The following is a 13,688-nucleotide window of genomic DNA, read 5'->3' as shown; positions in this document are numbered from 1 at the left end:
TTCAGAATTAGAAGTGCACAGAAGGTAAAGAAAGAAGAGGGGAGTAGATTTTGGGGACAAGTGAAATAAATCTGCAAAGGCTTCTGGGAATTGAAGCTGGTGATGGCTAAAGAGGTAGCCTGTGGGCATCATTCCCCTGACCTCTGACTTTCACTGAGCCTATGAAAGTTTGGGGTAAAGAAAGTTTGTATGGTAGAAAGCAGATTGTTTGAGGACCTGGATTCTAGTCCTAGCCTTGTCACTAAAAAGCTGTGTGACCTCAGTTGACTTCATTTCTCTGGACTGAAGTCACTTTTCATATAAAATGAAGACATTGAATTTGAACACTCAAGTTCCTTCCAACCCCTAACATTCTGACTTAATTCAGCAGACGATTATTAAGTGTCTACTGGGTGCACAATACTGTAGTAGGCACCAAGGATACAAAGACAGGGTGCTTGCCTTTTAAGGTGTGCTGTGTTGAGGGATACAGCATGTCCTTCTTTCAGTTTGGAAGGACCCAAGAGAGGCCTTCTATCCAACATGGCACCCAAGCTGTGTCTTTGAAGGAAGAGAAAGACTTTGAAAGACAGAAATTTCCAGGCATGGAGGCATAATCAGTCACCTGTGCAGAGACACAGCTGAGGGCTATTGGAATGTCATGTGGCTCAATGTGGGAAAGCATGTTAGGAAAAATGGGACATGGTACTAGGATGGTAGGTAGGGGAGAGTCACATTGTGGGGGGCTTTAAATGATAACCTGAGGGTTTTGTATTTTGTCCTGAAAGCTGTAGAAGATTTTTGAATGGGGAGCAGCATGGGTAGCTAGGTGGCCCAGTGGCTAGATCTCTGTGCTTCATCTTCCTGAGTTCAGGTCTGGCCTCATATACTTACTAGCTGTGTGACCCTGAGCAAGTCACTTAACCCTGTTTGCCTCAGTTTCCTCATCTGTAAAACGATGAGGAGAAGGACATGGTAAACCACTCCAGTATCTTTGCCAAGAAAACCCCAAATAGGGTCACAAAGAGTTGGACACAATTGAAACGAATGAACAACAAGAACAACATGGTTATATCTGTGTTTTATGAACGAATACTTTTAAAAGCTACAGAGATAACATTTTGGAGAGGGGAGAGGCATTAGACTGGAGACAGACCAATTTAGCTGACTAATACAATAGGCAACTACCTTATCAGGGATGGATCAGTTGAAGCTGAATACCCTCTTTCCTAACCACCCCTTACCCTCCAAGTGGTAGTCAGAAATTCCCAGGGTCGTGTAAACTGGCAGTGCTGGGAAGTGGTAGGTAGAGTGTGTTTGCTCTGCTGAATTGACAGTCTCCTTCAGAGCTAGATTCTGAGGGCTGGTGATATAATCTCTCCCCCATGTTTTTTAGGATGTTGTATAGGATTTAGAGAAAGAAAGGAACTTATATTTAGTCTAGTGGAGGCAAACCCAAATAGAAACAGGGGCCACTTAAAAACATAACATTCCTTTTGGCTGTATGTTGACTTAGAAAACCATATATTAGCTTTATCTGAGTTAGGTTGTATTTCTATTTATTTTGTTAAATATTTCCCAACTGCGTTTTAATATGATTCCAGCTGTACTCAGGAGTATTGTGGTACATGTTTGACACCTCTGGTCTTGCCTGCCACCTATCTTACAGATAAGGAAACGGAGACCCTAAGGAGTCAAGTTATAGAATATATAAGAAATGGAAAGGCTGGAGTGCAACCTCAGGCTCTTTGACTCCAAATTCACTGCTTCCCCTTTGCCTCCATTGCACCTCCAGTGTCCTCCCTGGCTGGCCTAGGCTGCTGGCCTGGTTTGTACTGGCATCCCCATCCCTCCATCTTTGGGTGGTGACTCTGAGGTCTCTTAAGCTCTCCCTCCCACCTGTGCCCTCTGCTCCCAGGCCTGGCTGTTACCTACGTCCTAAGCAGTTACAACCTAGGCAGCAAATAGCTTACCAATAAAACCTGTGTAGTTAAACATTACTCTCCTCTCCAAGAACTGCTGGGGGGGGGGGGCGGGAAGAGACATCAACTGAACCACAGAGCTCCACTTAATGAATCCATATGTCCTCTTCAGCCCTCAATGCCCACCTCTTGAGTCCCTTCCACAGGACGCCCACCTCATAGTGAGAAGGACTAGAACCCAGTTCCCAGCTAAGGTTATGTTGTCCAGATTATTTAAAAACCTGAAACTGGGGCCTAGGAAGAGCATTCCAAGGAGTTAAGACAGCAAGAGGTTTGGGCATCTATTGGCAATACTAGCATCATCTATAATGATGGGGCTGGAGGCCAGGAGTCAGCAGGCCTCAGCACTAACTAGATGCATGACTTCAGCAAATCATTAAACCCTTCTGAGCTGAATTTCTTCAGCTGTATAACCGACTCTTAGGACCAAATGAAAGGACAGATATACAGTCTTTGTTTCTCTTTAAAGAGGTGTTTAAAAATACCAGGCAGGGAGGAAAAAGTACCAGCCCTAGATTCAGGAGGACCTGAGTTCAAATCCAGTCTCAGACACTTTCTAGCTATGTGACCCTGGGCAAGTCACTTAGCCCTCATTGCCCAACCAAAAAAAAACTGCCAGGCAGGAAGGAGGATTTTCCCTTTCTTCTAGGGATACAACAGGCTCTAGTGGAAAGAAGACTGAATTTGGAGGTAGAACCTAAGTTAGAATTCCAGGTCTGGGGGAAGCTAGGTGGTGCAGTGGATAAAGCATAGGCCCTGGAGTCAGGAGGACCTGAGTTCAAATCCAGCCTCAGACACTTGACACGTACTAGCTGTGTGACCCTGGGTAAGTCACTTAACCCCCATTACCCCACCAAAAGACAAATAAACAAACAAACAAAAACAACAACAAAAAAAGAATTCCAGGTCTTTGATTAACTACCTGTGTGATCAATCACTGCCTCAGTTTCCTCTTCTGTAAAGTGAGGAGGTTGAATTAGAGGACCTCTAAATTCCTATTCCAGCTCTAGGTTGTATGAGCTTACGTTGTCTACCTGGGTATCTCAGCGTGTTTCCCTTATTTTGAGGGGCCCCCTTCTCAGATGGGAGAACAGCTGTTCTGCCTCCTCTCTCCTAATACCTGTGGGCTCATCATCCCCACTTGAATCATCAGTATGACCTGCCTCGGAGATTGCGGGTAGAGTGAACCATCAAGCTTGGCTGTCTTGGTGGAAGGGAGCTTCTGGGCTTAGAAGACACACACCAGGGGAAGTAACCTAGAGCTTTTCAAGTGCTCAGTGTCCAAGGAGATGACCTTTCAAGAGAACCCAGCAGCTGCAAATGAAGTGTCATGGCTAGCCCCACCCAACTGCACAGAGGATTAGGTAGCCTGCTGGTGTCTCTGGGTGATTCTGGTCTGGATAGAGAACTCTGTTTCCTAGTCTTGCCCTTCACGTTGGAGAAGACACACGTGCACATACACACCTTGGAAAATGGGAGCTTTTATTGTCTCTTCTAACTCTTTATTACCAAGTCAGGAATATTATTTCTGGAGGTTTTAACATGCTCTACTTCACTGAAGGTTTTTCATTATTATTGATTTCCTTGAGTTTTCTAGGTACATGAATATATTTGCATATCATGATATTTTATTCTCCTTCCAGCATTTAATCCGTTTAATTTATTTTTTCATGTCCTTTTGCAGTTTCATTTCTAATATTGTGTCAGAGAAGTAGGGACAGTAGGCATCTTTGTTTTGGTCCTGTTAAACAGGATTGCCTCCTTGGTTGGTTCTCCATTGCAAATAATGTTTAGCCTTGTCTTTCTAGATTGACAAAGCCAAATTTGTTACGCTTTGTGGGGTAGCCTCCCAGTCACTCAGGAATCCTTCCCCCTTCTCTCCCATTTCCCTTTCAGGTTAGTATTGGCAGCCTGGGAGTTTTATACTTTATCCAAGCCAGAGATCCTGCCTTTCTCTTAAAATAAAATGTTTATTGACACTTTTCAAAAAAAAAAATCACCATCATTTCCCAATGAACCCCTCTCCTCCTGCCCTTTCAACAAAATAGAAAAGAAAGGGGGGTGGCTAGGTGGCGTAGTAGATAAAGCACCAGCCCTGGATTCAGGAGTTCCTGAGTTCAAATCTGGCCTCAGACATTTGACACTTACTAGCTGTGTGACCTTGGGCAAGTCACTTAACCCCCATTGCCCTGCCAAAAAAAAATAGAAAAGAAAGAAGGAAAAGATTGGCAAAACTAGCCAATTTGTCAGATTTGACACGTATTGTGTTCTACACCTTTGATTCCCGACTTTAGTAAAAAATGTGGGGAGAGGAGGGGAGAAGGGAAGGAGGTATTTTCTCATTTCTCTTCTTTGGAGCCAAGCATGATCATTATAATTTGAAGCATTCAGTTTTGGTTTTATTATTTCTGTTATTTCCATTTACATGATTATAGTCACTGTGTATATTGTTTTTCTGCCTCTGCTTTCTTTACTTTGTATCCATTCATATAAGTCTTCTTATGCTTCTCTATAGTCATCTTTTTTTTTTTAACAGCAGAGTCTTGTATCACATTCATGTACAATGTGTGTAGCCATCCAGTCGACGGATGCACACTTGATCCCCCAGTTTTCTGTAACCGCAAAAAGCACTGCTTTGAATACTACTTTGGTTTTATGGGGCCTTTCTCTTTGTCCTTGACATATTGTGAGTTCCCTGGAAGTCCTGATTGATCATTGCATCAATGTCTATTTTTTTTCCTTTACACTATTACATTCATGGTTTAGATTGTTCTTTCCATGTGATGTCTTTCTGGTTTTTTCCCCTTACATTATTGTTCTTCGTGGTGTAGATTGTTCTTGTATTGTCCACTTTATCCCACATCTACCCTTTTGGATCCTCCTTTTTGTGTAGGGTAAAATACCAGTCTTCACCAGCAGAGTTGGGAAGTGTTCATTTTGTGTCCTCCTTATCCTAATTAAATGGGAAACTTATAAAAGTCTGAGGTGATTATATTTATGGTGTTCCCTGCTAGATCTGGTCTGCCTCCTTCCCTAGGGAGGGCCCTGGTCTTCACTAACAACAATAATGATGATGATAGCTAACATCTATATAATGCCTACTATGCAAAGCTCTGTGTTAAGTGTCTTACAAATCTTATCTCATTTAGTCCTCACAACAAGCCTGGGAAAGAGATGCTGTTATTATTCTAATTTTAAAGCTGTGAGGAAATTTACACAGAGGTTAAGTAACTTGTCCAAGGTCACACAGTTAATAGTGTCTGAGGATGGATTTGAACTCGGGTCTTCCTGACTCCGGGCCTAGCACTCTGTCCTCTATACTACCTAGGTCCTTCTTTAGCCTGGCCCAGGAAGTCGGGAGGCTAGAATCTTCTTTTCCTTAGTGCTCTGAGCTAGGGTAGAGAAAGGGATGTGAGAGATACAAAAGCGACCTCAAAGAACTCTTCCTAGGCCTCTGCCTGCTTGTGCAAGCCTAGATGAAGCATTGAAGAAGGTTCTCCAGTCCCAGCCTCTCAGATTGGGGATCAAGGATTTCTTCAGCCTGTACGTGATAGACCGAGAAGGTCGCCCTTCGTAGAAGAGTTTAGGCTGGAGGGGAGGGGAAGGGAAGAGAGCACGGACCATTGCTTTCAAGGCAGCTAGAGGTGGCCTTGTACAGTAGTGAGAGCTCAGTTCTAGGCTCAGTTCTAGTTCTATAATCAGACATAAGTACTTGGACAAATCATTTTCTCTTTCTAGAGTCCAACTTGAACCCACAACTCTGGGCTTCTGGTATCATCCCCTGTAAAATGAAAGGGTTAAATCACATCATCTCTAAGGCGCGCTAAGACCCTGGTTCTTTATTCTTTTCCATCCCCCCACCCCGAGCCCCAGAGGTGCCCCAGCTTGTGGTGCTGTAACACCTTTCTCCAGGGTTAGGAGGCTGAGGGATAAGAGAGCCATCATGGGGAGCTTCTGAGAGCTCCCCAAGCTGCATAAAGGAGAAGCTTTCCTAGTTGGGCCGGAGCCTTGCTGTTTTCATGATGCATCCACTTCTTGTGAAACAGACTCTGGCATCTCATCCCTGCTTCCAGCTGAGTTGGTTCCCTAGGGTCAAGGGGCATCCCAGAGCTCAGCAACGGGGGAGGGAGTAGAGTTGCTTCTTCCCACACAGCCGTCAGGATGGGAAGGAACAGATTCCAGATGTTGGGATGGGACGGGGGTGGAAGGAAGAATGGAAAATAGAGTTAAAGGGTGAGAAATAGAGCGAGGTCCCTGGAGTCTCAGGGCAGGGATCGTGTGCTTGACCTGTCAAGCGTGAGCTGGGGTTTTCTGCCTATGGCTGTGGGGCTTCTGGACAGGGGGGTGTTTGCTGGGCCCCTGATATAGGCTCTAGGCAAGTCATAGAATTGCCACGTCTGCAGGCAGGCAGGCAGGCTGGCCAGCCTGGTGAAGGGCCCAGGCTCCCCAGGATGAATCACTTAGAGCCACACCTGCCGCTGACAGTTGCTCAGGTGGCATAGGAAGATTGTAATGAGGAGGGTGCAGGGAGAACGCTGAGAGACAGTCCTTTTTAAAACATTAATCTTACAAATTCTGTACTTGCCAAATACCAAATGAAATGCTTATTTCCATACATATTATTGAAAAGATTGGGGGAGCAGGCTATCTAGGGTTTGCTTTTCAAGTATACAATACATTCATAATGTAGCTTTTTTTTTTTTGATGAGGCAATTGGGGTTATGTGACTTGCCCAGGGTGTTAAGTGTCTGAGGCTGGATTTGAACTCAGGTCCTCCTGATTCCAGGGCCAGTGCTCTATCCACTGCACCACCTAGCTGCCCCCATAATATAACTTTAAAAGATGTTATGCTCTCTTGTGGTTCCTCCTGATCTTCCATTTTATACACACACACACACACACACACACACACACACACACACACACACACACACACACACACCCCTACCTCTTTGGGAGGATCCCTCTAGCTTCTCTCTTTCTTACCAACCCCTGAACGGAAAAGTGAATACCTTATAATAAATATACATAATCCAAACCCCCCCCCACTAAATTCCCACATTGTCTAATTCTGCATTTTAAGTCTTATCATTTTTCTGGGGGAGGCAGGTAGTGTGCTTCTGCCCTGGTACTCTGAAATGGGATTGGTCATTGCACTGATCAGAGTTCTTAAGTCTTTTCAAAGTCGTTTGTCTTTATAACAACAAATATGCGGGGCAGCTAGATGGCACAGTGGATAGAGCACCGGCCCTGGATTCAGAAGGACCTGAGTTCAAAGCCAGCCTCAGACACTTAACACTTACTAGCTGTGTGACCCTGGGCAAGTCACTTAACCCCAAATGCCTCACCAAAAAAAAACCAAACAAACAAATATGCAATATTTGTCATTGTATAAATTGTCCTCCTGGTTCCCCTTACTTCACTCTGCATTGTTCATGTCAGTTTTCCCAAGTTCCTCTGACAATGTCCGCTTCGTCATTTCCTATGGTTCAATAATATTCCATTATATATACTGTGATTTATTCAGCCATTCCCCAATTTGTGGGTACCCCCTTAATATCCAGTTCTTGGCCACTGCAAAAAGAGTTGTCTTGTTTTTGTATGTGTGGGTGCCTTTTCCTCTTTCTGTGATCTCATTCGGATATAGGCCGAGTAGTGGCAGTAATGGGTCAAAGAGTGAACAGTTTAGTGACTTTTTGCCAGGCATAGTTCCAAATAGCATTCTAGATTGGCCAGGCCAGTTCACAGCTCTCCCAACATTGCATTTTTTTTAAATGGGGCATTGAGGGTCAAGTGACTTGCCCAAGGTCACACAGCTAGTAAGTGTCAAGTGTCTGAGACCAGATTTGAACTCAGGTCCTCCTATATCAAGGGCCAGTACTCTATCCACTGAGCCACCTAGCTGCCCCTCCAACATTGCATTTTTAATTTTTTTTGTCATCTTTGGCAATCTGATGGGTATAAGGTAGAATTTCAGTTGCTTTAATTTTCCTTTCCTTAATTTTTAGTGATTTGAAACATTTTTCATATGACTGTTGATAGCTAGGATTTCTTAGTTTGAAAACTGTCTTTTCATATCCTTTGATTGTTTTCAATTGGGCAGTGGTTCTTATTCTTATAAATTTGAATCAGTTCGACACATAAAATATACACACATACACATGTGTATTGTATATTATATGTGTGTGTATATATGCATATTTGCATAAATATATGAAATTCTATCTTTTTTTAATAAAGTATTTTTTCCCCGTTACATGTAAAGATAGTTCTCAACTTTTGTTTATATAAGCTTTCCAATTTCAGATTTTTCTCCCACCCTCCCCTCTCTCCCCTCCCCTACACAGCAGGTAATCTGATATAGGTTATATATGTGTATATATATATATATATGAAATTATATCTTTATCAGAGAAACTTTTGCTGCAAAAAATTGGGGAAAATACTTTTTTTTAGTTTTATATAATCAGAATTGTTCATTTTATCTTCTCAGATCCTCTCTTACTTTTTTTTATTTTTTTCTTTTTCTTTTCTTTTCTTTTCTTTTCTTTTTTTTTTTTTTTTTTTGGTAGGGCAATGAGGGTTCAGTGACTTGCCCAGGGTCACATAGCTAATAAGTGTCAAGTGTCTGAGGCTGTATTTGAACTCAGGTCCTCCTGAATCTGGGGCCGGTGCACCACCTAGCTGCCCCTCTATCCTTTACTTGACCAGACTATTCCCCTATCCATAAATCCAAAAGGTAATTTCTTCTTTGCTCCTCTAATTTGTTTACCATGTCATCCTTTCTGTCTCTAAGTCATGTGCCCATTTGAAGCTTAGCTTGGTATACAGTGTAAGCTATTTGTCTAAATCTAGTTTTAGTCAAACTTAACAGTTTTCCCATATGATTTTTTTTAAAAAATCAAATAGAATTTCTTCCCCCAGTGCTTGAGGCTTTTGGGCTTATCAAATACCAAGTTACAAGGTTCAGTTGTTTTCACATGTTGCATATCTAATCTGTACAACCTAAATCCTCTGTTTGGTGTGCAAAGCCCTTTATGACCTAGGCCTTTCTAGTCTTCTTACACCTTAACACCCTGCAGGTATTTGCCAAACTTGTAACACTGGTCTACTTGCTGTTCCCTGCACAAGACACTGCATTTCTTGACTCTGGGATTTTCACTGCTGCTATCCCTCATGATTAGAATCCTCTCCCTCCTCATGACCTCCTAACTTCCTTGGCTTCCTTCAAGTCCCAACTAAAACTCCACCTTCCACAGGAAGCCCTTCCCAGTTCCTTTTAATTCCAGTACATCCTTCCATTGATTATTTTCTATTTGTTTTGTACATAACTTGTTTGTTCATAGTTGCTGACATGTTGTCTCCCCCATTAGAGCATAAGTGCCTTGAGGACATGCACTGTCTTTTGCCTTTCTTTGTATCACCGGTGCTTGGTTCAGTGCTTGGGACATAACAGATATGTTTTAACTGTTCCACAGATTGACCTCGCTATTTTTTAACCATTACCAAATCATCCTGATTATTATTTTGTAGTATAGTTCAGTATCTGGTATTGCTAGGTTTGCTTCCCTCCCACTCTTTCATTATTTCCTTTGAGATTCTTGACCCTTTGATGGATTTTATAGTTTTCCAGCTCTCTAAAGTAATCCCTTGGTAGTCTGCTATAGCACTGAATAAGTAAATTAATTTAGGTAATATTGCTCTCTTTATTATATGGTCCAGCCTGATGAAGTCCTTTTAATTAAATGAAACAAGGGCAGTACAGGGCAAATCCCATATCATTGTCTCTTAGCTCCAAGTCACTCACGGGCCAGGTTTTTGGGTTTTTTTGTTTGTTCTGGGGTTTTTTGGTGTGGGCAATGAGGGTTAAGTGACTTGCCCAAGGTCACACAGCTAGTAAGTGTCAAGTGTCTAAGGTCGGTTTGAACTCAGGTCCTCCTGAATCCAGGGCCAGTGCTTTAATCCACTGAGCCACCTAGCTGCCCCCTACGGGCCAGGTTTTTTAGGTTAAGAGGGTAAGTGAGAGCCACACTGTGCAAAGCAGATGGATAGGCAAAAGTCTTCTTATGCCTTTTGTATTTGTGTGATGACTTTAATTTTTTTTACAAAGTGCTTTTTATAATTGTTGCTTGGTCAGAGCAGCTAGGTGGCGCAGTGGATAAAGCACCGATCCTGGATTCAGGAGGACCTGAGTTCAAATCTAGCCTCAGACACTTGACATGTACTAGCTATGTGACCCTGGTCAAGTCACTTAACCCCCATTGCCCTGCAAAAAAAAAAAAAAAAAACACACACAAGAGAGAAAATTGTTGCTTGATCTCCACAGCTACACTGAGGTAAATGGGACAAAGATTCTCTTCATTTTAGAGTTGAGGAAACTCTAAAATAAGTCAAATAAAATTCAATAAAACTGGCTTTGAATTCATTTGATAATTTGCTCTAGTCTTTAGAAGGTTGTCTTCTATTGTTGGTGAGGGATTCAGAGAAACACGGAAGATTTATATGACCATAAGCAGTACATGGTAAAACACAGAGATGAAGCAAAACACAGCTGTTATGATGTTGATGAAAAGCTAACTAAGGATAAAAAAACCAGAGAATAAAAGATGAAATGTTCTTTCTCCTCTCTGCAAAAGTGTGTGTGTGTGTGGGATTTTCAAGAATTGCAGACTATCACTGTTATTTTTTTTTGCTTAACTTTTTTTTTATTTTTACAAGGAAGTAGGGATGGGGTAGGAGGAGGGAAGATTCATATACAGAAATAAGTGATGTAAAAATGAGGCATTACTAAAATTTTTAAAGCCCCTCCCAACTTGCCTAGTCAGGTTCCAACATGCCCATTTTTCTTCCTGATAAATCCTGGCCTGGCATTTTCTCACTCGCTGTGTGTGGTTTCTCTTACAGATGCGCTGGTACCCTCCCTCTGAAGCCACACAACAAGGATGGAAATCTCGTCAATTCTGTTAGTCCTTCAGTAAGTGCCAGTCTTGAGGAAGGATGAATGATGCTCTTCTTGCTTCCTTCTTCCCTCCTCTCCAGCCCCCTCTTCTCCCCCAATTCCAAACCCTGGTTGAACCTCTGGTGCCCTTGATCTGTATTTATTTCATTGGATGGTTAATAAGCTGATGCTCTCCACCTCTGGTGCGGCAGCCTCTTCTGCCTTCCCTTTCCCTTCTGTTCAGGATCTGTGGGCTGGAATTCATGCATTCTAGCAAAAGAAAGGAGTTTTTGACCTTCAAACCCCAGTAGTTCGCCTAGGCCCTGAGCCTCTCCATTAGAATTGCCCATCAGTATTGGGTGATTAAGTGGCTCAGTGGATAGAGTGCTAGACCTGGAGTCAGGAAGACTTGAAGTCCTGCCTCAGATATTTATTAAGCTGTGTGACTCTGGGCAAGTCATTTAACTTCCATTAGCCTTGGTTTTCTTATATATAAAATGGGGATAAATAACGATCACCTACCTCCCAAGGTTGTTGAGGATAAAATGAGTTAATATTTGTAGCAGTTTTTTTTGAAACCTTGAAGTGTTATATAAACACTAGCCATCATTATTGTTGTAATTTGGGCCTCACCAGCTGCTTATCACAAAAACCAGACCCACTCATTATTATTTTGTCATGGTGTGCCCCCCTTTTTTGTTTTTAGTAACCCTGGTCTCCACTCAACTACCACCTATTTCCCTTCTCAGGTCTTGCCACAACAGCTTGAAACCCCAGCCCGAGTCCCCAATGGAGCATCCGGCTGGGGAGAAAGCCATAGAGTCAATTTGCAAATGGTTTTGGTGGGCACCAGCGTTGGTGCTCGGCACTTCTATCACCTCTGGTGGCCCTTGTGGGGTGCTGCCATCTGTCCTACCCTCCAAAGACTGTGAATTATAAAACCAACTTAATGGCTTCTGTCCCCTTTTTTCTTTCCTTTATTCTGACTTCCCATTCCCACCCTACCCCAGAGGCTCTCCCAAAGCCTGGCTATAGAGGGCACAAGGTCTCTTGGCTGAGACAAGGAGGCTCAGGGCTGTGGCCAACTGTGGGACAGAGCTGTTTCCAGGCCTCTGCCGCCCATATTGTTTTGTTTCTGCAGCTCTGCTTCAAGGAAACAAGACATTTAATTTTGCATGTTTTCTGGCATGAATTAAGACATTTAAACTTGTGTATGTGCGAGTGTACAGTTTGTTCTAGCGTTAGAGTCACCATAGCAACAGGTTTTGGCCCATTTACTGGTCCATCGTTCCACACCCCCTCCCCCCTTCCCCATTATCTCTAGCTTCCATGAAGAGAAGACTTGGCTTTTAAACTGAGAAATGGTTACTTGTCCCAGTCTTCTTCCACTTCCCCAGGATAGGCAAAATGAAGGAAACACCTGTCCAATGATGCACTGGGTTTTCTCTTACATTTTGCTTCAGGGTCCTCCTCTTTCTCCTGATGGGCTCTCCCCAGAGAACAGTTGTCCCCTCTCCACTTTCTGATGGAGCATGTGCCCTTCCCTGCCTTGTCAGTTGCTGTCCTCCTTTCTGAACTTCCAAACAACCAAAAAAGTGCAAGTATTTTTGTACCATGTGTAACAAGGCTATATTTATGCATCATAAAGGATTTCGTGTGTGTGTTTGTGTGCAATTAATAAAGAGAAATGGTTAGCCCTGTCAGATAAGTTCATGTTTAGTTTGAAGCTCGAAGAAAGGAGATTCTATTCTTCAGTGATAACCGTTTTTGTCAGGCATTAGTTTAAAAAAAATGCAGGAAAAAAAATTGTGCAATTTCATTTTGTTTTTGTGAGCATATGTCATATTACTGCTTGGTCCTGAAGTGCTTTTACCTATTACCTACAGCCGTCTCGCTTGTATTCAGACTTTGGAGAATAGGTTGCTGTTACCATTGCTGATCCTATGAGAATGTGAAACTGGATAATATATGAAATGCGAAATAAAGTTATCATCCAAGGTGACTGCTCTGGTCTCTGACCTCTTTCTTTGCCTCCTGGAGTACAAACTACCATCCAGGATGAGACTGTCCTCGAGGGTGAAGGGAAGGGGAAAAGACTCAGTTCACTTAAATTGGAACATTGCAAAGAAACAGATGAAAAGGTAATTGAGAGATAGACCAAGATAAATAAGCATACAGTAAAATGTAATCATGTTAACATGTGGCTTTCTAAGTCAGCATGGGCTGTATAGAGATGCTTAGGGATGGTCAGCAGCCCCCATTTCTCCACTGGCATAAATTGTTGCTTCTCTTTTTCCCACACCATATTCTGCCTTGATACTCAAAGGCCACACGTAACATATTTAGGCAGAGTGACTGTCATGGTCGGGGGTTAGAATTGCCAGCGTCAAGGGCTGGATGGGAACATAGTTCATTTTTGACTTTGTGTCCTCACACAAACAGTAGGAGCTTAATAAATGCTGGCTGGTTGGTTGAAACTAGAAATGCTATGAGAGGCTGTGACATGGCCTTAGTTAATTCAATGCTCTTTCCACTCTGCACTCCTACAGATTCAGACTCAGCAAGTAATTCTCCTTAAAATGTCAGAAAGCATACCCCAAAATCTACCACACCAAGTTCTTAGAAGATGGCCTTAAAACCCAGCTCTAGGGGGCGCAGTGGATAAAGCACCAGCCCTGGATTCAGGAGTACCTGAGTTCAAATCTGGCCTCAGACACTTGACACTTACTAGCTGTGTGACCCTGGGCAAGTCACTTAACCCCCATTGCCCTGCAAAAAACAAAACAAAA

At 42.8% G+C, this 13,688-nt stretch overlaps 1 protein-coding gene across 2 annotated transcripts in view; it reads left to right on the top strand.

The window, feature by feature from the left end:
• The window catches only part of RBPMS2 (RNA binding protein, mRNA processing factor 2), a 59,989-nt gene extending 47,088 nt beyond the window's left edge, over positions 1-12,901 (top strand). The window contains exons 7-8 of one of the 2 annotated variants that reach the window (XM_043985572.1): positions 10,866-10,935; positions 12,363-12,901. In XM_043985572.1, the coding sequence (XP_043841507.1) occupies positions 10,866-10,928 (63 nt within the window). In that variant the 3' untranslated portion in view covers positions 10,929-10,935; positions 12,363-12,901. Of the gene's footprint in view, positions 1-10,865; positions 10,936-11,648 lie in introns of both variants that reach the window. The other variant, XM_043985571.1, reaches the window with a different exon arrangement.
• The last annotated feature ends 787 nt before the right edge of the window (positions 12,902-13,688 follow it).

Source organism: Dromiciops gliroides, chromosome 2, assembly GCF_019393635.1.
Source record: "Dromiciops gliroides isolate mDroGli1 chromosome 2, mDroGli1.pri, whole genome shotgun sequence".
Lineage (NCBI taxonomy): Eukaryota > Metazoa > Chordata > Mammalia > Microbiotheria > Microbiotheriidae > Dromiciops > Dromiciops gliroides.
The sequence above is the reverse complement of the archived record's forward strand: the minus strand, read 5'-3'. Positions and strand labels throughout refer to the sequence as shown.